The following is a 27,559-nucleotide window of genomic DNA, read 5'->3' as shown; positions in this document are numbered from 1 at the left end:
ATCCGGCCACTCTGCACTCCAGCCCGGGTGACAGAGCGAGACTCCGTCTCAAAAAAAAAAAATAAATAAATAAAAAAAAAATAAAAGTATGAGTTTGGGGAAGTTTTTGTTCATTTTCTATTATGTGATTACAATAGTTTAAAAATAATAATCAGGTGAGGCAGGGTGCTGTGGTTCATGCCTGTAATCCTAGCAGTTAGGGATGCTGAGGGGTGCAGACCACTTGAGGTCAGGAGTTTAAGACCACCCTGGACAACATGGTGAAATCTCATCTCTACTAAAGATATAAAAATTAGCTGGGTGTGATTGCATGTGCCTGTGGTCCCAGCTACTTGGGAGGCTGAGGCGGGAGAATCACTTGAACCCTGAGGCAGAGGTTGCAATGAGCCGAGATCATACCACTGTACTCCAGCCTGGGCAACAGAGCAAGTCTCAAAACAAAACAAAACAAAACAAAACACCAAAAAACCTAGAAATATAGAAATATTACATTTCTTACAACTTTTATACTGCCTAAACAGATGCTAAATGGCCACTGATTCTCTTTATGTGTTGTTATTTTATTTTATGATATTGCTATATTGCAGAATTACAATGGACAAGGAAAGAGGAGGAAAAAAACCCCAGCTACATAAATTTTATTTTACCTTTGATCCCTGCCTAAAGTTGTTCTTATGTTTTACCTGTTGGAACTTTTATATCATACACATTATAATCCTAACATCTCATGAAGTTCAAACACAGGTCAGCAGGGAGAATAACTAAAACAACTCTAACAATTTGTAACAGTCGAAATTCTCCTCTTGAAATGTTGACATAATTTAATGCTTCTTTTTGAAAGAGAATGAGTGCTAAATAATGATAATGCCTGTTCAAAGATCATTGTACTTTGAATACTTATCCAGTATTTGCCTTGTATCAGAGAACCATCTGTGACCGAACTGATACAGGAACAGGAGAAAGAGCTGCGGTGGCTGACATTACACTCCAACTGGGAGAGCCTCAATGGGACCACTTTACATGAACTTCTTGTAAATGGGTAAGAACGCATTCATAAGAACTGTGTAGAGTCAGATTACAGAACAAGAATTTTCATCAGGCCTTTCTTCCATTTTTTAACTTAAGATAATCCTAATTTGTCTTTTTCAGTAAAGAGTTTCCATAGATTTGCTATTGCCTTTACATTTCAACATTGGTTGCTTGTATTTCTTCTTTCTAGACATAGATTTTTTTTCTCTTTTATTCATCATTACAGAAACTATCATGGTGAGAAGAGAGGAACTTGGGTTCTAATCTTGGATTTCTTCTAATATCTTATTCAAAATAAAACCTCATGTCTGCATTTCCTACAGATGCTACATAGAACTAGTTAACAAAGGGAATTGAAGCAATGATAACTAAGAAAACCTGGAATGTCTAAGAGAGGAATAGACACAAAATAAAATTATAATCAAGTTGCCTTGAAAGTGCACATAAGTTTCCCCTAAAAAATCATTGCATCTTAAACAGGGCTACTTCACTTGTCTATGGGTGGGGTGTAGGAGGAAGACAAATTGAGGAAATTTACACTTACTAAGTTCTTATTGCATTATAGGCACACAGCTAGGTAGTCTTATATACACTGACTCATTTAAACCTCAAATAGATTTGTGAACCATGGATGATTATCCAATATTTTACAGCTTTAATATTTTATTTAGTTTAGAATATTTAAATAACTTGCTCAAATCTCACAGCCCACAGATGCTAAGTGATAGTGTCTGAACTCTAAATAAGTTTATCTGACTCCGAAGCTCATAAATGTTACTACCTCTTAAGAATTTTAAAGAGGAAAACTAAAAATGGACCATTTCCTCTTAAAATGTCTTGACATTTTCCTCACAGATCAAACTGCAGCCAGATTTCTGCATATTTGTCAACTGAAATATTTCCTCTGAAACAATGACCTAAACCTTTTAACAAAGTGATTTGTTTCCCCAAACTTGGAATTCCAGAAAAAACCTTTCAGGTCAGGTAAATGAATAAATAAATAACTCATTCTAGATTGGGAGTTAGTAAACTTGGTTCTAGTCCTGGTTTACTAACTAGAAGTATTACCTTATATAACTGCAATTTCCAGTAAGAAGTTGGATGAATAGTCTTTGATGACTTTCCTGTTCCTAAGAGCTATGTGTTTTCAATCTAACAAATAACAACTAATTATTAAGTATCTCTTTAATACCAAATTCAGCATTAGGCTTTGAGCGGTTGTAGAAGTGAATGAAGGTAAACAAAGGCCCTTATCTCAGGGAATGTACACTATATGGAGTGAAGACAAAGATTATAAATTAGTAAAAATAATTTTGGACTTTGGTAAGTGCTGCAAATAAATTTAGGATAATGCAATAGAGAGTAAGGAAGAGAGGATTTTAGGCTGTGGGAGGGTAGAAAGCAAATGAGCTTTTCCTGTATTACATATTGTATGCAAATAATTACACGTACCCCTATGTAAATTTAGCAAGAAATGAAAATACAGTAAATCTTCAGAAAGGAATGTGGAAATTATATATTTAGGGTTGGGTTTTGTTTTAAATCTGAGATATCTAGAATTCTAAGTACATCATAGTATTTTTGAAAGTCCCAATATGGGTTTTTATTGTCCTTTTTCATTTACATTGAGGTTGTAATGTAAATGTTTCATGGTTGGAAGACAACTTAGTGATTAAAATTTCTACCCCAAACTGAATTATCTTGTGCCATCACATTGAAAGATCCTTTAACAGGGACCATGTTCTTGCATTCAAAGTTGAACTTAGATTTTATAAAATTCTTTTCCTGAACCCACAATTCTTGTAAATTGCACCTACTAGTTTTGATCATGTCATCTAAAGTTATATGAAATAAATTTAAGCTACTTTTCCTCTTGTCAACTTCACATATAGAGGAAATTTAACCTTGAGAATCTTCGTAAGACTCTTTTCCAGTCTAAATATTCCGTTCCTTTATCTATTCTTTAGTTTCTGAAGTCATATTTTACTCGTCTTGGACTATTTCTCAACTGGTTTTGAGCACACGCCACTTTGTATAAGCATAAAAAGCTGACATGCTGCCTCCTCACCATTGATTCTAAAAAGTACCCCCATCTCCTCTTGAGAATTGTAGTTTGAATTGATATTGTGGTGGTACCACCAGCCAAAATGATGTGGGAAATTTTGTTAAAATAATTTCTTTTCCCACAAATGTGAAATTACATTATGATATTAAATAAACTAAAAAAATGAAGTATATATATTCCATATACTCCCGCCCACAACATGATTAATATCTGACCACACTCCTGCCTTGAGAATTCCTGCACTGAGAGGAATTGTTGCTCAGAGAATGTGATCTCCGATGTTAACAGCTGGAGCTGTCTTGTTTTTCACTGGTAAAGTGTTTGAATTGAACAGTAAATACGTAACTTAATGTTATACCGTTTTATGTTTCCAAATCCAGGCAGTCTTGTCAGAGCAGAAGTAAAATTTCTCTTCTATGTACTAAACAAGGTGAGAGAATTAGAGATGTGGCAATGGGATATGAACTTAACTGGATTGGCTCAGGGGAAGAGTGATCCCTTGTAAGTGACAGCAAAGAGCTAAGCATTTAGCAAGGTTTGGCATCAACTCACAAACTGTGTCTTCTGCTCCTTGGTAGACTGTGGGCGCCGCCCTGCTGCCCGAATGAACAAAAGGATCCTTGGGGGTCGGACAAGTCGCCCTGGAAGGTGGCCATGGCAGTGTTCTCTGCAGAGTGAACCCAGTGGACATATCTGTGGCTGCGTCCTCATTGCGAAGAAGTGGGTTCTGACAGTTGCTCACTGCTTTGAGGGGTAAGCTGCACCTTTCCTTTTTTCCTTTGCCTGGATTTGATCACTTTGTCACTCAGGAATTCTCAGTGGCGTATGTAACTCCATGAAGCCACATCGAGGAGAAAGCCACAGCTAATCTACTTTCCAGGTCTTTATCTTCCTAAAGTTTTCTATCCTTGGTGTTGCAATCTAATATACTGGCTGCTCATTTGTTGGAAATGGCTGCATATTGCTTCCGATTTTTGTCCTAAGGAGGGAGAGAGAGAAAGAAGTTTAGAAGATTGACTCCATGCTACTCTTAGTCTCTTTTCTAGACCTCTTAAATATATCACACATATTATAACTTAAACAGAAGTGATTTATTTGGATACTACAATGAGGCTTGGATGCAGAGAAACTGTTGAGTGGTTTGGGAAGCAGACTTAAAGGTATAATGTGTGTAATATGTGTGCTATTCAGAGAGTGTGTGTGTTTTTGTGTGTATGTAAAGAGAGAGGTTATGTTATGCCATTTTATGGTTCCAAATCTAGGCAGCCTTGTCGTAGCAGAAGTGAGATTTCTCTTCTGTGTGCTGAATGAGGTGAGACAATTAGAGGGGTAGCAATGGGATATGAACTTAATTGAACTGGATTGGCTCAGGGGAAGAGTGATCACTTTTTTGGTTTGGAGCCCATCCAAACCAAACCAAAACACGAAACAAAGCAATGACAACAAACAAAGGTTTATTTTGACATCATTGGCTCATGTGAATCTGGAGGCTTGGTGAGTCCAAAACCTGATGGGGTAGGTGGCAGGCAGGAAGATTAGGCAAGAGTTGCAGTTCAATTTGCTGGCAGTATTCCTTCTTGCTGGAGAGGTCAGTCTTTGTTCTATTAAGATTTTCATCTGAATGGGTAAGATTCATCTACATCATGGAGTGTCATCTGCTTTACTCAAAGTCCGCTGATTTACATATTAATCTCATCCCCCCCCCAAAAAAAAACACCTTCACAGACACATATAGAATAATAGTTGGCTAAATATTTGGGCACTGTGGCCCAGCCAGACTGATACATAAAATTAACCACCACAATATGCCTAAAGAGAGCAAAATAATAAAACTAAGGGAAAACCTACCCCAAACTGATGAGCATCACTGCAGAATCTCTTCCAGCTATCTGTTGCTATGTAATTTAGTAGCAAAACAAAACAAAACAAACAAACAAAACCAAACATAAACAAAACAGTAACTACAAACAAAAACTCAGACATTTATTGTGCTCACTGAAGATTCAGACGAAGTGTAGTTGGCATAATTTGTCTCTGCTCTGTGATTTCTGGGGCCTCAGCTGGAAGATTCCAAGGCTAGGAAGAGGCTGGCACCATCTGAAGTCTGACAGTAGATGCTGCCTGTTGGCTGGGGCCTCAGTTCCTCTCCGTATGAGACTCACTTCATGGTGGCTGGCATCCTCCAAATCAAGATTCCCAAAAAGGAAGTCAGGAGGAAGCTGTATTACCTTTTTTGACTCAGCATCCAAAGGCACAAAATATTGCTTCTCCCATGTGGTTGCCCAGAGCCATTAGTCGCAGGCTCCACGTGATTCAAAGGGAAGAAACACAGACCTCCCACATCAAAAGACTTGAGGATAGGTTTTGAAAACCACCATACCAGCCATTTTATTGAATTTATTTTTAATAATTTTACTTTATTTAAATGAAGTAATATTAAATAATAGCAAAAAAATTTGAGACAAAAAATAATCCGCAGATCTATTACTTAATTAAATGGATACTTTTCATTTGATCTGATTAGTTTCTAGGAAAAAAATGCAATTTCATTTTTTGCCTGTTTGTTATTATTTTGTCTTAGCTTTGCCAATTATTGTGTAACCACTGACAGAATTCAGTAACTTCTCTGGGCCACAGTTTTCTGTTATGTGAAATTAAGGGAATAATAATGCCTACCTCACCGAGTTGGTACAGGCAGGAAATGAAACAGTCGGTGTAGAGCTTTAAGAACTATGCCTGGCATCAACCAGTAATACATCAAAAGGTAAAGTTTTCTTTTAAAAAAACTATTGCTAAAATCATGCATTCTGCATTTTCCCTTAGCATCATAGCATGAATATTTTTGCATTTTACTAACACTATTCTCCCACACTCATTAACCTTAACTCCTGATCATCCTTAAGGTAACCCCCGTTAGTGCATTATGAATATTCTCCCACAACCATAAACACATGTATTTTTCACAAGGCATCACTGTTTACTTTTGTAATTTGGAAGAACACTCTATACTTTCATTTATAAGTTGCTTTTCTCATGTAGCAATATATCATGGACATCTCTCCAGGTCAATTGATGTAGCTCTAACTCATTTTTTTTTAAGTCAAATAATATTCTATAGATTTACTATAACTTTTAAAATTATTCCCCAGTTGATTCCCAAACTAAACATTTGGTTTAGTTCCAGTTTGCTGCCATTTTAATAATACTGCAATAAATGTTCTTAAAGAAAGCTACTCACCTATTGGTACTCTTGTTTCTAGAGGATACAGTTCCAGCACATACCTGTAGTTTCATAAGGAGGTTACAGAGATGGATACATGTTTTGTTCTCTAAGGGGCTAATCTGGTGAGGAGACAGACATTTAAACAAGTAATTAGAATACAGTGTGATAGTGATTATAAAATGGAAATTTGTATATCCAGTTATTTGATTGCTATTTTGGGGGAAATAAAACATTAAAAAAAATCAAACTAGCACCTTCTTTTGAGAGCTTTTAATGTGTAAGATCCAGAATTATTGGAAGAGTCTGCCTAGTATGTCAAAAAACACACTGAAATGTTGTTGCTTTAGAAGGGGCCAGATGTTTCCAGATGTCTTTTCCAGACCTAATTTGTAACTCCATGGTAAGAAGAAGGTTGTACTAGCAAGAGTACATTCATCATGAGATGATTACCTAAATGAATCCAACAGTGTTTTTCAGGGAACAGCGCTCTTTATGTGCTGGTTAATCTAGGTTCATACCCCGCTTTTGTTATTTCCACATGTGTTATCCAAGTTTCCTCTTTCACTGGCAGATCTGTAAAGTTCAGGAGAAATCTTGCAATAGAGAAGAAATATGTGTTTATAATTAAGGGCATGTACATAATATTAAAGGCCTTGATGAAGTTTCACAGAACATTAAATTTAACAAAACTGTCAAGAGAGGCCTAGTCTATCCGTAAGAAGTTAGAAAATGCCCCACTTCAAACAAGCATTTGCTTGAATGTGTGCTAATAACCCTGATTCTGTTTTATAACATCTCCCGGGGGAGCTGCAAACTTTTGGGAACTTCTAATTTATGCCATACTCCCTTTTGGAGCCATCAGTTACAGCAGTTAATGGGATATACTTAATATCCTGATCCCATAATTTGGCAAGGGCTAGAGTGACCCATTGGTAGGTCTCCTCAGCCTATCTCTTTTAATTATATTTATGGGAATAAAAGACACGTTTGTTTTGCTCTGCTATGAAGAGGTAGATAAAAATCCCAAATGAAAATTTAAAAACATGAGATGGTTGACCAGATCAAGCCCCATATGTCCTAGTGATAATTTTCTTTCAAAAGTTCTAAGGAAGAAAGACTTTGACTTTCATGGGATAATTTAGCAAGCAATTTTCCTGTTTTCTTCCACTTCTAAAAGACTTAAGAATGAACTTCCTAGGCTGGCACACAGCTAGTAATGGTCAGAAACATCTGATTCCTCTCCAGGACACCCACGTGAAAAACTGTCCTCCCACTACATGACCACAACTCATACTCCTGCCACGTCACCCATGTCTTGATTCCCTCTGCACGAGCTCTTCAAACCAATAAGATTTTTGGTTGGTGGCTGCACTTTGTCCCCTGGTGTCTCAGTCCAAAGAGTCTCCTTCTCGCCTCCTTTCTTTTTCTTTTTCTTTTCTTTTTTTTCTTTTTTGAGATGGAGTCTTGCTCTGTCGCCCAGGCTGGAGTGCAGTGGCACGATCTTAGCTCACTGCAAGCTCTGCCTCCTGGATTCACGCCATTCTCCTGCCTCAGCCTCCCAAGTAAGTGGGACTACATGTGCCCGCCACCATGCCTAGCTAATTTTTTGTATTTTTAGTAGAGATAGGGTTTCACCGTGTTAGCCAGGATGGTTTTGATCTCCTGACCTTGTGATCCACCTGCCTCGGCCTCCCAAAGTGCTGGGATTACAGGCATGAGCCACCGTGTCCAGCCCTTGCCTCCTTTCTTTCCCTCAGCTTACCTGGTTCCCTGGGCTCATCACTTCAGTCTTTTCACCAGGACCTTTCTTTTTCTTTTCTTTTCTTTCTCTCTTTTTTTTTTTTTGGATGGAGTTTCACTCTGACTGCCCAGGTTGGAGTGAAATGGCACAATGTCGGCTCACTGAAACCTCTGCCTCCCAGGTTCAAGCCATTCTCCTGCCTCAGCCTCCCAAGTAGCTGGGATTACAGGTGCCTGCCACCATGCTCATCTAATTTTGTATTTTTAGTAGAGACAGGATTTCACCATGTTGGTCAGGCTAGTCTTGAACTCCTGACCTCAAGTGATCTACCCACCTTGGCCTCCCAAAGTGCTGGGATTATAGGCGTGAACCACCGCGCCCAGCCCACATTTTCTGATCCTATGTCTATGCTCTTCAGAACTGAGGGAGAGTATTACTGAAGAATGCAGATTCCTGCCATGCCTGACTTTCAACATCAGTTGGACCCTTAATATTACTCAATAATCTTCCACCTATTTCTAAACAGCTCCCTCTCCTATACCCCACAGAACAAAATCCTTGTTTTCACTTGCCCGCCTGCCCTGATCTGGCAGTCTTTTAATACACTGAGAAAAGGAAGTGAGAAGTTTGGTCTGACTTTTTATTACTGAGCTCATGCTGTGTCCTTCTGCTTACTTCTTTATCTTCTAGGAATGTATGAACTGTGCCAGTCATTCACAATTTGTTTTTCTATTCCATCGACTCTTAAGAATTTGGCCCATTCCCGTCAGTAGTAATGTCCACTAAAAGAAAAATTTTCCATTTTAGATCTATACCTCCCATGGGGTGCTGTTTCTCAGCATCACTAGGGAGTGAGCAAGTGTGACCTTAAAAATCCCTAGGTGACTCTGACCTTACCTCATACTCCCCACTGCCCTGCCCTCTATGGAAATGTTTTCTGTCACCCTCCCTCTCCACTGGAAAATGTCTGGGTCTAGGATATAGCTAGCAGTTGGCCTAACATGCAATCCCATTGTTTTGGTGGCTTTCAGAAATTTGAAACTCTCTTGTTTTAAATTGTTGTAGTTACTTGCCTGTGCCTTTCAGTCTTGTCACTCCCTAGTCATGTATGTTGCATCTGCACCTGAACACCTAACCCATGTTGCAGAATATCATACACCTGTCTGCTAACTGAGGTCACATAAAATATGTGATCATGATTTCCAAATTAACATGTAACACAATCAGATGCTTTCAATATGCTTCCACAGTAAAGTCACTCTTCTACTCTGATTGTGAATAGACAACTATTTGACAGCTTATTCTCTGTCCCCAAATCTTTGTCATCCTTTACTGATCTCACCTTATACTTCATGAATAAAATAGATGCCATCAAGTCTTTCACCTTGTCTTACCCCCAATTCCAACAAATCACTAGCCCCTTCGGTCACATTCACTGCTTTCCCTTGAGTATGGTGGACGACATGTCTTTGCTCCTATTTTAAAACAAGCATATCCCCTTTCATCTTTTCAAAGACTTTACTCTTAAAGTCATCATTTCTATTTTGCATCATTAATTTATCTTTTTTTTGCTGGATCACTCCCTTCAGCAACCATGCCATGCCTTAATATCACAAACCCCATTCCTTTGAATTCATATCCCTCTTCATCTGTTGCTCCATTCTGGCCACTATTCACAGAAAATCTCCTAAAAGAGTTTCCTGCAGTCACTGTCTACACCGCTCCATGTCCCACATTCTCTTCAACACACTCTCGTTGGGTTCTTATCAAGATCATTACAGAAGTGACACTTGTTAAAATCTCTAATAACTTCCATCTTGCCAAATCCAATGATGTATTTTCAGTTTTCAACCCACTGGAACTCTCTCCAGTATTTTATCACTACATCCTTCTCGAAATACTTTCACTTTTCTTCTAAAATAACAGAAAACTCCTTGTTTTGTTCATATGTCAGTGACCAACTCTTTTTCTCTTTATTCAGCTCCTCCTTTTTTAGGCTACTGAATGCTTTAGTTCCCCAGTACCAAATTCTTGGCTTTCTTGTATGTCTAGAGTCACTCATCTCATCACATGGTTTATATACTAGTTCTGATTTGAACAAATACTTTTCATATTTGAAAAATATGAATATAAAGTATGTGAATAGCAATATGAATATCATACTTGAATATCAAATATATGAAATATTTGTTCATAACTTTTAAATTTACATCTCCAGCCCAGCCCAGATTTCCACCCAATCACCACTACCCACCAACTTCACATGAATACGTTTAACTGTGAAGATGTTCATTTGAACATGTAATAAACATCCTACTTTACATGACCCAAACAAATCTATTTATTTCTCACTTCTCCCACTGAACAAATAATTGTTGCTTCACAAACTTCCCCTATCTCAGTAAAAGGCATCATCCATCAGTTTGCTAATATGCCAAACCTAGGAGTCATCCTTAATTCTTCTCACATTTACTTTATCAGTAAATTCTGTAGAATCTTATTCCAAAAAAGTGGAAGCCAACCACCTCTCCCATCTTAAAGCTATAACCCTACTCCAAGCCACCATCATCTCACTTCTGGACTATTTATTTCCTAGGACGGCCAGAACAAAGTGTCACAAGCTGAGTGATTTGAGCCATACAGTTCTGGAGGCTAGAAGTTCAGAATCAAGGTACTGGCAGGGTTTCTTCCTTCTGAGTGCTGTGAGAGAGAATGCCTGTTGCCTAGATCCTGGTGGTTTCCTGGCAATTTTTGGTATTCCTTGGTCTGTAGAAGCAGGACCCTACTGTCTGCCTTCCTCTTCAGATAGTTTTCTTCAGGTTATATATATATAACCTGCTGGTGTTATATATATGTGGATTAGTCATATTGGATTCAAGCCCATCCTAATGAGGCTACCTCCATAAAGTCCCTATTTCCTAATAAAGTTATATTATAATATACTAGGAGTTACAACTTCTTCGACATATAGATTTTAGAGGGACACAACCAATCCATAATGATTACTGAAACAGTTTCCTATCTGACTTTTTTTGACTACTCTCTTGTTCCCTTATTACCTATTATTCACACAGTGAGATAGTGAACTTTCTAAAATATAAATCACACCATGTCACTCCCCTGCTTAAAACTTTACATTGACTTCCCTTTATAACAAGAATAAAATCTTCTCATTGGAGCCTATTAAGATCTAGTCCCACCACTTTGACTGCATCTCCTTCTAGTCTCCTATCACTCATTGGACTCCAACCTTTCTAGCTTTCATTCAGCTCCTGAAATCCTCCAAGCTCATTCCTGCTTCAGGACCTTTGTACTTGCTGTTTCTGCAGTTTGGAATACTTTCATAGAGTCTTAAAACTACTTTCTTTCCATTATTCAAGTCTCAATTGGAGTGTCACTTTCTCAAAGACCTTCCCTAACCAACCTAGCCAAAGCAATTGCCCTGTCAAATCTTCTGCTACATTACCATATATTTTTTTTTACTTCTAAGTGCCTTAGATCATCTTATTTGTTCTTGTACCTTTTTTTTTTTTTTTTTTACTATCTAGTTTAGTGGAACGAAAACTCTATGAAGACGTGAACTCCATCTGCCTTCCTCATTCTTGAATTTTTATTTCTTTCAGCATGGCATACAGCAGCCACTCAACAAATATTTGTTAGTGGACAAGTCAGCCTCTTCTTGGTGTTGCTTAGTAATCATATCGGTAGTCATTTCAGTATGTGGGGTTGTAATTTGTCTGAAACTAGAAATGTTAACTCATCTGCAGAGGGTCAGTGATCTCTTACCAGCTCCTCCCATGCCTTGGACCACACATCAATTCACCATTTCCAATGTATTAAGCAACTGTATGTTTTCATCACATAGATTAATCATCTGGGTATTGTCTGAAGATTATTCTCCTTGAATATAGAAATTGGAGGTAAAGGGCCAAGTGTGGTGGCTCACGCCTGTAATCCCAGTACTTTGGGAGGCTGAGGCGGGTGGATCACCTGAGGTCAGGAGTTCAAGACCAGCCTAGCCAACGTGATGAAACCCCATCTCTACTGAAAATAGAAAAAATTAGCCGGGCGTGGTGGTGGGTGCCTGTAATCCCAGCTACTCTGGAGGCTGAGGCAGGAGAATCACTTGAACCCAGGAGGTGGAAGTGGTTGCAGTGAGCCGAGATCGTGCCATTGCACTCCACCCTGGGCAACAAGAGCAAAACTCTGTCTCAAAACAACAACAAAAAAAGAAATTGCAGGTAAAGTAAGCTTCAAATGGTTCTGCTTTGTCTTACTTTTCTACAAACATTTAAATTATCTGTTAAAGACAACAATTTTCCTCTTTTCTTGTTCTATTTTGCACATCATTTTGCCAAGAAGCCATTTTTATTTTTCCGACTTTGTTTCTTTTTAGACAAAGTCCTGCTCATTCAATAAGTAAGACTTTTGGACAGTTACTTTGGTTTCATGCCATTCTTTTATGGTAGACTTCAAAGCTCTGAGATTTTTTATTTTTGAGATGGAGTCTTGCTCTGTTGCCCAGGCTGGAGTGCAATGGCATGGTCTCGGCTCACTGCAACCTCCGTCTCCCAGGTTCAAGTGATTCTCCTGCCTCAGCCTCCCAAGTAGCTGGGACTACAGGCACGTGCCACCACACCCGGCTAATTTTTGCATTTTTAGTAGGGACAGGGTTTCACTCTGTTGGCCAGTCTGGTCTTGAACTCCTGACCTCATGATCCGACCACCTTAGCCTCCCAAAAGTGCTGGGATTATAGGTGTAAGCCACTGCTCTTGCCTACTCTGAGATCTTTATGTAGTCACATTTACTGTTCAGCTGATTCTTCATTTTCTTACATTCTGCAATTATTTGTGATAGTAGTATCAGAATTTGGCACTTAAACTCTTCCAACTTTATTGAGCCATGACTGCTTTAAGAATCTCTAGACATATTATCATAGCTTTCCCCCCCTAAAACATTCTGAAACCCGATTCTTGAAGGTCTAGAATATGTATGTGACTAGGTAGGCCCTTCTCTTCCATTTTTTGGAACCTGGCATAATAGAATTGTTCATTTCCTGTAATTTTATCACTGATGGCTAGCTTTCTATCATATTTGAGGGATACATTCAGGAAAGAGCACACATCTTCCTTCTATCTGTCACCTTATCACTCACAAGAGTCTCCATCCATCCTATATGCTCCTGTGCCCAGTACCTTAATCCTTTTTGATGCCTGTGGACCCTTGTCTTTGTTTCAGAGAAGTTTAGTCTTAAGGATATGGTGTATAAGGTTCAAAGGATCAGCAATTTAGTCTATTACCATCACTTGCTGTCTCTGTGACTTCATGTGAGTTGCTCATCTCCTCTGAGTCATTGATTTCTTTCCTCTAAAATGGAACAATGAATCCCTATTTACATCTCACAGTTGGTGTGAGGATCATTTGGAATAAAGTGTGTAGAAACACTTGGAAAACTATTGAGATTATATCCTATTGAGACACCCAGGCTGCCAATCTAGTTTGCTTGTTGTATCCATTTTTAAATTTTTAGGCAGCATTTAAAACCACAGATACTTTGCATAAAATCCAGAACTTTGGCTTTCCTTGGACAATTGGAAGGTCAGGTTCCACTGAGCATTCCAACATGACAACAGTTTTCTGGAGCTGAGAGGCGGATGGCCCTCAGAATGGGTAGGGCTTGTGATGTGACAGTCTGTACTTACTGAATTTCCCCCAGCCACTTCATACATCTACTTTGAAGTCTCTATTCTAAAGTCTATTCATCAGATTTATAGTTGAAATCTACCAAAGGTACAAAGAGGAGCTGGTACCATATCTGCTGAAACTATTCCAAAAAATTGAAAAAGAGGTACTCCTCCCTAACTCATTTTATGAGGCCAGCATCATCTTGATATGAAAACCTGGCAGAGGTACAACTAAAGAAGAAAACTTCGGGCCAATATCCCTGATAAATATGGATGCATAAATTCTCAATAAAATACTGACAAACTGAATCCAGCAGCACATTAAAAAGCTTTTCTACCACTATCAAGTAGGCTTTATCCCCAGGATGCAATGCTGGTTCAATATAAAAAGAACTAGGCAAAAGCCACATGATTATCTCAATAGACACAAAAAAGGCCTTTAATAAAATTCAACATCCCTTCATATTAAAAACTCTCAATAAGCTAAGTATTGAAGGAACATCCCTCAAATAATAAGAGCCACTTATGACAAACTCGCGGCCAATATCATGCTGAATCGGCAAAAACTGGAAGCATTCCCCTTGGAAACCAGCACAAGACAAGGATACCCTTTCTTTCCACTCCTATTCAACACAGTATTGGAAGTTTTGGCCAGGGCAATCAGCCAAGAGAAAGAAAGAAATGATAGTCAGATAGGAAGAGAGGAAATCAAATTATCTTTGTTTGCAGATGACATTATCCTATATCTAGAAAACCCCATTGTCTCAACCCAAAAGCTTCTTAAACTGATAAGCAACTTCAGCAAAGCCTCAGGATACAAAATTAGTGTGCAAAAATTGCTAGCATTTTTATACACCAACAACAGGCAAGCACAGAGCCAAATCATGAATGAACTCCCATTCACAATTGCTACAAATAGAATAAAATACCTAAGAATACAGCTAACAAGGGAAGTGAAGACCTCTTCAAAGAGAACTACAAACCACTGTTTAACGAAATCAGAGAGGACACAAACAAATGGAAAAAAATTCCATGCTCATCAATGGGAAGAATAAATATTGTGAAAATCGTCACACTGCTCAAAGTAATTTATAGATTCAATGCTATTTCCATTAAACTACCATTGACATTCTTCACAGAATTAGAAAAAACTATTTTAAAATTCATATGAAACCAAAAAAGAGCCCAAATAGCCAGGGCAATCCTAAGCAAAAAGAACAAAGCTAGAGGCATCACCCTATCCAACTTCAAACTATACTACAATTCTACAGTAACCAAAACAGCATGGTACTCTACAAGAACAGTCACATAGACCAATGGAACAGAATAGAGAACCCAGAAATAAGGCCACACACCTACAACCATCTGATCTTCAACAAACATGACAAAAACAAGCAATGGGGAAAATATTTCCTGTTTAATAAATGGTGCTGGGAGAACTGGCTAGCCTTATGCAGAAATTTGAAACTGGACCCCTTCTTTATACCTTATACAAAAATTAACTCAAGATGGATTAAAGACTTAGATGTAAAACCCAAAACTATAAAAACCCTAGAAGAAAACCTAGGGAATACCATTCAGGACATAGGCACAGGCAAAGATTACATGACGAAAATACCGAAAGCAATTGCAACAAAAGGAAACATTGACAAATGGGATCTAATTAAACTAAACAGTTTCTGCACAGCAAAAGAAGCTATCATCAGATTGAATAGACCACCTACAGAATGAGGAAAAAAATGCAATTTATTTATCTGACAAAGGTTTAGTATCTAGAGTCTATAAGGAACTTAAACAAATTTACAAGAAAAAAAAACCCTATTAAAAAGTGGGCAAAGGACATGAACAGACACTTCTCAAAAGAAGACATTCATGTGGCCAACAAACATGAAAAAAAACCTCAACATCACTGATCATTACAGAAATGTAAATCAAAACCACAATGAGATACCATTTCACAACAGTCAGAATGGCAGTTTTTAAAAAGCCAAGAAACCACAGATACTGGCAAGACTGTGAAGAAAAAGGGATGCTTTTACACCATTGGTGGGAGTGCAAATTAATTCAACCATTGTGGAAGACAGTGTGGCAATTTCTCAAAGATCTAGAAGCAAAAATACCATTTGACCCAGCAATCCCATTACTGTGTATATACCCAAAGGAATGTAAGTCATTCTATTATAAAGATACATGCATGCATATGTTCATTGCAGCACTATTCACAATAGCAATGACATAGAATCAACCCAAATGCCCATCAATGATAGACTGGATAAAGACAATGTGGTACATATACACCATGGAATACTATGCAGCCATAAAATGGCAGGAGATCATGTCCTTTGCAGGGACACGAATGAAGCTGGAAGCCTTATCCTCCTTAACACAGGAACAGAAAACCAAACACTGCATGTTCTCACTCATAAGTGGGATCTGAATGATGAGAACACATGGACACATGTGGGGAGACAACACACACTGGGGCCTGTTGGGGTGGAGGTGGGGGAGGAAGAGCATCAGGGAGAATAGCTAATGGATGCTGGGCTTAATATCTAGGTGATGGGTTGTTCTGTGCAGCAAACCATCATGGCACACGTTTACCTATGTAACAAACCTGCACTTGCTGCACATATATCCCGGAACTTAAAATAAAAGTTGAAGGAAAAAAATCTTTTTACCTTGCCTGTTACAGATCATTTTAAAAAATATCAAGGATAGCTGGGTATGGTGGCTTAAGCCTGTAATCCCAGCACTTTGGAAGGCCGAGGTGGGTGGTCAGGAGTTCAAGACCAGATTGGCCAACATGGTGAAACCCTGTCTCTACTAAAAATACAAAAATTAGCCAGGCGTGGTGGTGGGTGCCTATAATCCCAGCTACTCAGGAGGCTAGGCAGGAGAATCGCTTGAACCCCTGAGGCAAATGTTGTAGTGAGCTGAGATCGCGCAATTGCACTTCACTGCGTGACAAGAGTGAAACTCCATCTCTAAAAATAAAAATAAAAAAATAATAAAAATGAAATGCCAAGGACAGAGCACAATATTAAAAGTAAGAGATTCCTAAAATTTGTAGAACAGCAATGATGCCATAATGTGGTATTTCTTTATTTAGTGCTGATTTGTTAACTTTCAGATGATCTCCACATCACCACTTAGCTATGCTATTTCTGGAGTAAGTCTTGTAAAATAGAGAAATTTTTATCGTAGGTGTTAATTATAATAGTACCTTTATTAAACAGGAAAAATATTAAATATAAGATATTCTAAGCAAAGTCAGAGAGGCTGAGAGAAGGAAAATTTTTCACTCCTAAGAAAAGATAAAGATATAAATCTTTAAATTTGACTAGCTGAATTGAGTGAAAAATTTCATGTCTAAACTAGAGCTGAGTGTGGCAAATTGCAAACCAAAGGGACTGATTTTTGCCTCCAGAGACATTGTGTCTGCAATTCTGAATAAATTCCTCTGGATGCTAATAATGTCTCTGAGCATCTGGCCTGAGTTTTTTTTTTTTTTTTTTTTTTTTTTCTCTCTAGAGTTAATAATGGAAGAATTGAAAGTTGAAATCATACAAGCTCAATATTGTCTATAAAGTGTATTTATTATTAAAACAATATTGTAAACATGAAGCAGATTAGACTCTAAATGTGATTTCAAGGAATAAAATACTATCCACAGTGAGAACAAAGAACAAGGTGTTTTAACATCTTCCTCAGTTGTTTTCCCTGGGATTGGTGGATTCTCACCTGGCTTCACCTTGGCCTGCTTCCTTCCTCTCACAGTCTGAAGTTCTTTGCACAAACTTCTTTAAGGATGTGCCAGCTCTCCTTGCTGCTGCTTTGAGGCTTGACAGCCAAATGCCAAGTAATTCCCTTTAAACTGAAGATTTTCAGCCGCTATACTTGGCTTTCTTTTCTTGGTAGCCTAATTTAACCACCGCCCCCCCCCCCCCCCCTTTTTTTTTGGAGATGGAGTTTTGATCTTATCGCCCAGGCTGGAGTGCAATGGCCAATCTCAGCTCATAGCAACCTCCACCTCCTAGGTTCAAGTGATTCTTATGCCTCAGCCTCCTGAGTAGCTGGGATTACCGGCGCCTGCCACCACACCTAGCTAATTTTTGTATTTTTTGTAGAGACAGGGTTTTGCCATGTTGGCCAGGCTGGCCTTAAACTCCTGACCTCAGGTGAGCTGCCCTCCTCAGCCTCCCAAAGTACTGTTATTACAGGTGTGAACCACCGCACCTGGCCGTAATTAAACTCTTTTTACTAAAACAGTCTTAGGATCAGAATGTGTTTCCATACGTTTCTCCAATGGTACTTCTTTCTTTCTTTTTTCTTTTTTTTTCTTTCTTATTTTTTTTTTTTTTTTTTGAGATGAAGTCTAGCCCTGTTGCCCAGGCTGGAGTGCAGTGGCATGATCTCAGCTCACTGCAACCTCCACCTCCAGGGTTCAAGCGATTCTCCTGCCTCTGCCTCCTGAGTAGCTGGGACTATAGGTGCACATAACCACATCCAGCTAATTCGTACTTTAGAATTGATATTAAACTCATGTGGCATTCACGTAGGCTGAAATGATCCTCCTTCTTTTTGCTTCTACCCAGGCACAGGGCTGTCTTTGCCATTACTCCTGACTCCTTCTTCTTAGTATTTGCTTGATGTGACAATCACCATGTATGTACGTGTCCTTCACCCTGGGAAACTCTTTCAAACAATAGGTTGGGTTTTTTTCTTGTTTTGTTTTTGGTTTCTGCCATACCCAGGGTGATAGGAGGGAAGACATTAAAAAAGACATTATTTTTCACTATATACTCATAACAAAAAGAAGAAAAGAACACTGTCATCACTGAATACAAAAAAGTATGTGAATTTCCTATGGACATTTTTTTTCTTTTGGTGGATATTAATACCATAAGGACAGTAGATTGTGTAACAAGAGACTACTGGATACAAATTAATGTTTAGCAGTTTTATTGACATTAATTTTTTATAATTAGAATTACATTAATCTCAATACGGTAATTAAGTCCAGAATTTTGATGTTATTCAATTTTGTTACAAATAATTTGGAATGTTCTATTACTCAAAATACTGCTTATGATTTAAGCATGTGGATGAATGTTTTTCACAGCCAAAACTTAGTAATGCTATTCAAGGGCAATAAGCTATTAAATAGGCAGAAATTTGAAATCAATTATTGCTTGATTTCAGGTGTCCGAAACAATAGAATCTCAAGTACATATTGAACTTCTCAAATGGTCATGCACTCATCACTGTGGAGTAAAAAAGGAAGGAACGAGGGAAGGGAGGAAGGGAAGGAAGAAAGAAGGAAAAAAAAAGAAGGAAAAAGGAAAGAAAGAAAGAAGTAAAAGAAAGAAGGGAAAAAGGAAGGGAAAGGAAAGGAAAAAGAAAAGGAAAGGAAAGAAAGAGAAAGATAAGCATGTTCTTTTAGTGACAACTTTATGTAATGAAAAACGATTCTCCTGGGCTGGACTTGGTGGCTTACACCTGTAATCCTAGCACTTTGGGAGGCCCAAGGAGGGAGGATTGCTTGAGCTCAGGAGTTCAAGACCAGCTTGGGCAACATAGCAAAACCTCATCTTTACTAAAATTCCAAAAAAATTTAGCCAGATATGGTGATGTGTGCCTGTAGTCTCAGCTACTTGGTGGGGCACTGAGGCCAGTGGATCTCTTGAGCCTGGGAGGTTGAGGCTGCAGTGAGCTATCATCATGCCACTGCACTCCAACCTGGGTGACAGAGCGAGACCCTGTCTCAAGAAAAGAAAAAAAAGAAAAAGAAAAAATTTATTCTGTAACATTATCTTGTAATGCTCATGTGATAGTACTACCTGCATTTTAATCTAATTGTTTATTTAATTGTCTATCTTCACTCAATTATAATGTTTGTATAGGCAGGGATCATGCTTTTCTTGCTTATTCTTGTAATCCCTAACACCATGCTTGCCATAGACAAATTGCCATGTATCTCTACCTCTCTATTCACTGAATGATGTTCGTTCCCCTGATATCCCTGAAATTATTATTATTATTATTTTTAATAGAAAAAGGGCAACATGCATGACTATATACGGGGGTCTGTTAGTAGGGTCTGGCCCAAGTATCCAACAATACTAAAAACCAAGTGAGTTCCTACCTTGGCTCCTCCTTCCTAACTCTCTTGAAATCTCAGCCTTTCGAATCTTTGCCATGCTGATGGTAAAGAAAGGCATGCCAAGAAAAGAAGGGGTGTGGGTGGGGTTTTGCCTAAGATTCCCTAGAGAGCTCTTCAAAATACTGACTCACAGGCCCCACCCAGCCCATGAACTTCTGTTTCAATTGATATTGAGTGATGTCCAGAGAATCACTATTTTAAAGGCTCCCAGATGATTCAGTGTTCAGCCTGGGTTGAGAAACAATTGGTCTAGCTAGTCAAATCAACCTACTTTAGTTGATTTGATCACAAGCTCCCAAGTAGGAACAGTGGTGGTGTGGCTGACTCACATTACCAGAGTATAAGGGAGTGCCCATAATTAAAGCTCTACCCTTGCCCCAACACTGTGGTCCAATAAATGTCAACATTTTTGATCCTGGCCATTCTGGTGAAGGAGAGCCTGGGAGTGAAGGAAGGGATGGAGGGAGTAATGAAGAACAGACCCTGCCTTTGTGGTTAGAGTCAAAAACATTCATTGAACCATCATTAAATAGGTACCTGTTGAGGACCTACTATTGGCCAGGTACCAAGCCCTGTGACTACACCAGTGAAAAACACCAGCCAAATCCCTGCCTTCACAGAGGTAACTATATTCTAGGGGCCAAGACATAGAATAGACAAATGGTTATATCAATGTCATTGATATCAATGGATAGTATGAGAAGAAAATTAAAGCAGTGTCGAGTAGAGTGAAGGGGACAGAGTAAGGGTGAGACAGGTTGGTTGGGAAAACAGCTCTGAGCAGATGATGTCTGAGTTGAGACCTGGATGAAGAGAAGGAGTAAAGGTAAGACTGATGTGAGAGCTGGGGGAACATCAAGGGAAATAGCTCCTGAGTTGAGGATGCTCTTGGCATGTTCAGAATTAACAAGAAAGTCGTTGGGGTGAGAATGAGCATATGGTGTAGGGCCTCAGAGGCCAGGGATAGGAGTCTAGGATTTGTCTCAAGTGTGATACAAAGCTTTTGGAGAATAGTGAGCAGAAGATGGATTGATCTAATTTTATTTTTAAAATATTGCTCTGACTGATATAGGGGATATAGTCAATACATATCCTGATAGTAAGGAAAATAGATTATAGGGACTAAGATTAGAAGAAGGACCATGATTTGGGAGGCCATTGCATGGTCCAAGTAGTCGAGAGTAGCTTAGATTAGGATTGTAGCCATGGAGGAGGGAGAAACAGTAAGATGTGGGATATATTTGAAAGTAGGAGTGGCGAAGACTTGCTGATGCATTCAGTGTTGGGTGTAAGAAAAAGAGAAAATTCACCTGGGCTGGTTATAGTATTAAGTTACTGTAAACTGAATCCTGAATGCTTAAATACTGTGAGATACATAGTGAGCCCTCAATAAATGTTGGCTATGATCAAACATCCAACTGAGAGTGTTAAATAGACCATTGACCATTAAGTCTGCAGCTCAGGGAAAGGATAGAGCTGGAGATACATTTGGGAGTCACCAGGGTATGGTGGGATTTAAAACCATTGGAGTAGATGAAATCAAGGGTGTGAGAATATAAAGCTGAGAGTGAAGTTCCAGAGCATTTCAACATGTGGAGACTGAGAGCCAAAGAGGAGAACCCAGAAAGAGAAGGCTGAGAGGGAAGGGCCCATGAGATTGGAAGAAATTTTGGAGCATGGCAAGACCTCGAAGTCAAGTGAAGAAAGTATTTTAAGGTGGGAATCGACTAAAATATTGTTGACAAGTATTCAAAAACAGTGGAGTATGAGAATGACCATTGGAGGTTGTGGGTGACCTTTTTAAGCTCTGAGCTGGAAATCTGTAGGGGGTTCCTCTGGCATTTCTTCAAGTCACTTGCTCTTTCTTGGAGGAATGTCTTAATCTTGGCTTGTTCTTCTTTTTCACTTTTCACATAGCTTTTCATTATCTTGCTCATTCTGTGAAGCAAGTAACTAACTCTGCTTACCTTTAAAACTGAAGAAGTTTTATGTTAAAGACTAGCCCCATTCAGGAATCATGAGCTAAGCTTTCTGCAACAATAATACTTATTTACTAACCACTCAGGCTATTATATAAATGCCACTTACATGAATACATTGAGAAGTGGGCATGAAAATGGCCATTATTTACATAAATAAAATGTTTTAATTTTAATTTAAAATTACATGTGAATTTCACATGATAAACTAGAGTTTAAGATGCCAATAGCTCTTGAATTATAATTTTAGGAGAGAGAATGCTGAAGTTTGGAAAGTGGTGCTTGGCATCAACAATCTAGACCATCCATCAGTGTTCATGCAGACACGCTTTGTGAAGACCATCATCCTGCATCCCCGCTACAGTCGAGCAGTGGTGGACTATGACATCAGCATCATTGAGCTAAATGAAGACATCAGTGAGACTGGCTACGTCCGGCCTGTCTGCTTGCCCAGCCCGGAGCAGTGGCTGGAGCCTGATACATACTGCTATATCACAGGCTGGGGCCACATGGGCAATAAAAGTAAGCCAGTGTATTAGTCCATTCTCATGTTGCTATAAGCACATACCTGAGATTGGGTAATTTATAAAGGAAAGAGGTTTAATTGAGTCACAGTTCTGCAGGGCTGGGGAGGCCTCAGGAAACTTACAGTCATGGTGGAAGGGGAAGCAAACATGTCCTTCTTCACATGGCAGCAGCCAGGGGAAGTACCAAGCAAAAGGGGGAAAAGCCCTTTATAAAACCATCAGACCTCGTGAGAACTCACTATCAAGAGGGTAACTGTCCCCCATGTTTCAATTATCTCCCACCAGATCCCTCCCATTACACATGGAGATTATGGGAACTACAATTCAAGATGAGATTTGGGTGGGAACACAGCCAAACCATATCAGCCAGGATCTTCAGGAGCCTGAGAAACACTGTGTTCCTCAGTTGGGAGGCTGAGGTGGGAGGATTTCTTGAGCCTGCAAGGTGGAGTCTGCAGTGAGCCGAGATCTCACCACTGCCTGGGTGACAGAATGAGACCCAGTACCTAGAACCAAAAACTAGGTTGCTTTTGGCCATAATTTCCCATTTTCTCTTACAAAAAGATAGCCACAAATGGTAAATACTTAGCGATGTATCACACTTCATTTGCTGTGTGAATCATAGAGAGACATTAATAATGAACCATGGCATTTAAAATGGTCAAGCTCAAATGCAGTCTCCAAAAATCCCACTCCACACCTCAGAATCTCTCTCCAGGGAGCTACTATAAATGTTTTGGAGCTTCCTTGTGGCAGGAGGAGACCTGCCACAACTGTGCTTTGGACTGTCTCTAACTGCCTGAAGATAGCCCAATGATAGAGACAGTCACAGGGAATCTGCAGTCAAGCTGCATGGTCATATCTCCAATTTTATGTTATGATTTGGTCTTATGTGTATTACATCTGTAGTACAACCTATAAGTCCTTCAAGAAATCATATTGATTTGCTATTTGACTATTTAAATTGATTAAAATAGTTTGGCTGTGTAGATGACTTAAACATATAAAACATGTGGAAATTAAAAATGTGTACTATGTACTTACTCTCAGCCCCTACAATGGACTCTCTCATTCAGTTTGACCTAATTTAGAATAATAATTGTTTGTTTGTTTGTTTTTGAGATGAAGTCTCGCTCTGTCGCCCATGCAGTGGCACGATCTTGGCTCACTGCAACCTCTACCTCCCAGTTTCAAGTGATTCTCCTGCCTCAGCCTCCCAAGTAACTGGGATTACAGGCATGCGACATGATGCCTGGCTAATTTTTTTTTTTTTTTTTTTTTTTTTGTATTTTTGGTAGAGACGAGGTTTTGCCATGTTGGTCAAGCTAGTCTCAAACTCCTGACAGCAGGTGATCCAGCCACCTGAGACTTAAAAAAACAAACAAGCAAACAAACAAAAAAAATTCTAAGTACAGCCTACTCTGCCCATATCAAGTATAATGCCATGGCTTTCAAGAATGATAATGTATATAGGCATTCTGTTATGGCCTTAGAAATTGTATATTTGAAAGAATTTTTTTCTTAAAATTTAGTCAGATAAGTTTTGAGTTACATTGTTTCATCAATTACAGAATGGAAAGGAAATTCAATAGGCAGAAGTCAATGACTTTTTCAAAAAAAACTCACATGTAACAATCCTCTGACAATATCCATATTGAACTCAGAGCGATACTGCAACATAATGCACACTCCACACATGTAGTATAGCATAAATTGAGCCCAGGAGTTCGAGACCAGCCTGGGAAACATGGTGAAACTGTTTGTAAAAAAAAAAAAATTAGCTTGGCAATGTGGTGTGTGCCTGTAGTCCCAGCTACTTGGGAGGCTGAGGTGGGAGGATTTCTTGAGCCTGGAAGGTGGAGGCTCCAGTGAGCCAAGATCTCATCATTGCCTGGGTGACAGAATGAGACCCTGTCTGAAAAAAAAGCAAAATTCTGCTGAATTCAGTAAGAAAGACCTGGTTGATCTGACTATACAACTTTCAAGCTTACTATAAAATGGAAAAAAAAAATAGCAACTGCCTAACTCACCAGAGTGTTGTAAAGATTAAAGACAATGAGACCCACTAGTGCCCAATAAATGTTAGCTATTTTTCTTATTCTTTAGACAACCTATGAAACATCCACTGCGTGCATCACATTGATTTTCCTAAAAATGGCTCTTTCTTCCTATAAGGTATCCAGTGATGCTTCACCATCACTGTTTCAAAGAAGAACAGTGTGTATAATTTTGCAGAATGGCTAAACAGTGAAAGATTCACGCTCTCTTGCTGCAAGAAATCCATTGTCGTTCTTCAAGAACTTTCAAGCAAGATGGAATTCACATATTCTCTCTGTCAATACCAAGGGATGGCTTTGAGCTTTTCAACATCTCTCTGTCATATCCTCTAGGATTAGAGGTTCTTACCTCAAGTAATGGCTGCTGGGGCACATATTGAGACACATTCTTTTCATCAAGAATAGGACAACCCTTCTCTGTTAGAATGAACAGGTTTTCTCTATTTTAGCAGAGCAGGACTATCATGCTGAGTTGACGCTGAACTGGCAGCCTCCTATCTGGCAGCCAGCAGAGCTCTGGCTTGATTGTTTCATTTTCTTTGTAGTAGCTATTGTTTTTGTTATAGCATATGATAAGGATGAACCAACTTACTTAACCAGTCTGGGCCTCGATTTCCCCGTTAATAAAATAAAGGAGTTTCACTGGATAATTGCTATGAACACTTCTAACTAGAAAATTCTGATTCCAAACCAGCCGTGTCTTTAAAATGACATTTCAAGTAAAGAATATGCCTCTCTTGGTATAAAAATACTTATATTATATTTGCATTTCATATTTGGCTAGCCTCACTAGCCTCACTTTTGAGTCATTTTACCATCATATGTATATTCTTCTTCTTATTATTTTTTTTCAAATTCAGTGCCTTTTAAGCTGCAAGAGGGAGAAGTCCGCATTATTTCTCTGGAACAGTGTCAGTCCTACTTTGACATGAAGACCATCACCACTCGGATGATATGTGCTGGCTATGAGTCTGGCACAATTGATTCATGCATGGTAAGTTGCTTTCTGGTTACCAAGGAGATTCATTTCAACAGTAACTTCAGTGGATTCCCATAAACTCATTATCACGTACAGCCCTTTGGAAATATTTTTTGAAAATTGTTTGTTGCCAAATGTTTAATTATTTACAGCACATTTTCCTGCAGCTGGTACACAATTCTCCTAATTACACCCATCCTCTTTATTCAGGGTGCCTTCTACTGTCTCATCTACTGTATGGGGAACATCACCCTTGGTCAGCAACAGGAGAAAAACAATTTTTCCTGTTCATCTCATTCAACCATTTTAGTGGTTAGGATAAACGAGGTTCTAAGAGGAGCTAGTAGTAACCATGGCTTCCACCTGGCTGCCCCGGGAAGCAGGGCAGGCATGAAAGGACATTGTCAGTCATTGGAGTGATGGCATTAAGACACACATCAACATCCCAACTTCCAGGGTGTGAGACAGGACTAACTCTGTCTCAGGGGTCATCACACTGGTGTTGTCTGGGCCCTCACTTGATTGCCAGCATGTCCTCAAATGTCACTGAACTCAACCTTTAGATACTCAGGATTCATAGCCATGAGAGTTTGTAGAACATATTAACGTAACAGTGTAGAGGTGCCTTTTTATTTTTACTTAATAGACACTCATCGAACATTATACTGGACTGGCTCCTAGGAAAGGAGGGAAAAGTGCAAGTGCTCAAATAAGCTTGTAACAAAAACTGGGGAAGACAGTTATTATACTATGCTGCTGTGAAGCACCTTTGTTATTTTACTGCTTTGGAGTAATTTGCCCACTACAGTTTAGTAATGAAGAAAAGATACAACAGTGCTCTTAAGTATTAACTCAATGTAAATACATTATATTTTTGATGATCCATTTTAGAATGGAAAAATCAGGGTATTGAAAATGACCCTGTGGTGATTGCTTAGACAGTTGTCATGGGAAAGAGGGAGCAGACAGCTCCCTTGGCGTTTCACTGAGACCACCTTCCTTTCTGCCTCATGGCCTCACGTCATCCTGCTGAGGTGGGTGGTGGTAAAGGAATCCCTCCCTTCTCTACAGGAGGACTGGGTTTGATTTCCCAGGCCCAAAAAAAGTGTTGTAGGAGGCAGCATGATGTGGGTGTGGGGCACAGGATTTGAAGCCTGAAAGATCTGGGTTGGAGCTCATCTCTGCCATTAAGACCAGTATAACCCGATGAAGTTATCTAACCTCTCTGGATAGCTTTCTCATAAGTAAAGTGGGACTAATTCTGTCCATGAAGATTAACTAAGTTAATGTATTTAGAAGCCTGTATCTTTCACATATCTGTATATGATATCTGGCACATACTTAGACATTCAATGAATAGTAATTACACCAATATTAAAATCTATCAGTTTAGTGCTTATTATGTTTCGGGCTCTCTGCAAAACGCTTTCTAATAACTCATTTAAATATCATAATCAACCCATATGGTGGTGTGTTTATTTTCCCTAAACAGATCAAGAATACAGGAGGTTAAGTAATTTTCCCCAAATCAGCCAGCATGAAGGTGGTAGATTGAGGATATGAAATCGGGCAGTCTGGCAGCAATGATTAATATAAATACATTTCTACCTCTCTCCAATGTCATCTGGAGGTTTATCAAAAACTAGCACCTCTTGGCACATGTTCAAGATCATCTCTTGGCAATTGCTAAAGGAGGGGAAGGGAGATGATTCCTTGACAGAGAGCTGAAGGCCCACAGACACAGGCACGGGCATGTTCTTATCATGATGCCTAATAGGAACCAGGTCTTGCCAACTTCTTTAGTAGTGGGATTTCAGTGGTGTGGGTATACTAAATGCATACCAGATATTCTCTAACACAGCTTCAGGTAGAAAACAAAACAAACAAAACCTACTTTTTACTATATCAGAAGCAAATGTTTCTACTTAAACCTCTATTATATGACATATATTATTTTCCTTAATCATATCAACAGGACATAATGAAGTGTGAGTTTGTCTGTGACAATCTATAAGCCAATACTGAAGCCAAATATGTTGGTTTCAAGCCCAATATTACAAAGAGGACCAAAAGAACAAACCAGATCCGTTGTGCCTTTAGCTGTAGTCTCA

General features: G+C 39.0%; 1 protein-coding gene across 2 annotated transcripts in view; it reads left to right on the top strand.

Annotated features, from left to right (window-relative positions):
- CORIN (corin, serine peptidase) overlaps positions 1-27,559 on the top strand; it is a 279,582-nt gene that overhangs the window by 248,044 nt on the left and 3,979 nt on the right. For both annotated transcript variants that reach the window (XM_021938640.2, XM_021938639.2), the window contains exons 17-21: positions 923-1,039; positions 3,475-3,524; positions 3,673-3,847; positions 22,136-22,407; positions 25,330-25,463. In XM_021938640.2, coding sequence (XP_021794332.2) covers positions 923-1,039; positions 3,475-3,524; positions 3,673-3,847; positions 22,136-22,407; positions 25,330-25,463 — 748 coding nt within the window. The remainder of the gene's footprint in view (positions 1-922; positions 1,040-3,474; positions 3,525-3,672; positions 3,848-22,135; positions 22,408-25,329; positions 25,464-27,559) is intronic.

Source organism: Papio anubis, chromosome 3 (genome assembly GCF_008728515.1).
Source record: "Papio anubis isolate 15944 chromosome 3, Panubis1.0, whole genome shotgun sequence".
Lineage (NCBI taxonomy): Eukaryota > Metazoa > Chordata > Mammalia > Primates > Cercopithecidae > Papio > Papio anubis.
The sequence above is the reverse complement of the archived record's forward strand: the minus strand, read 5'-3'. Positions and strand labels throughout refer to the sequence as shown.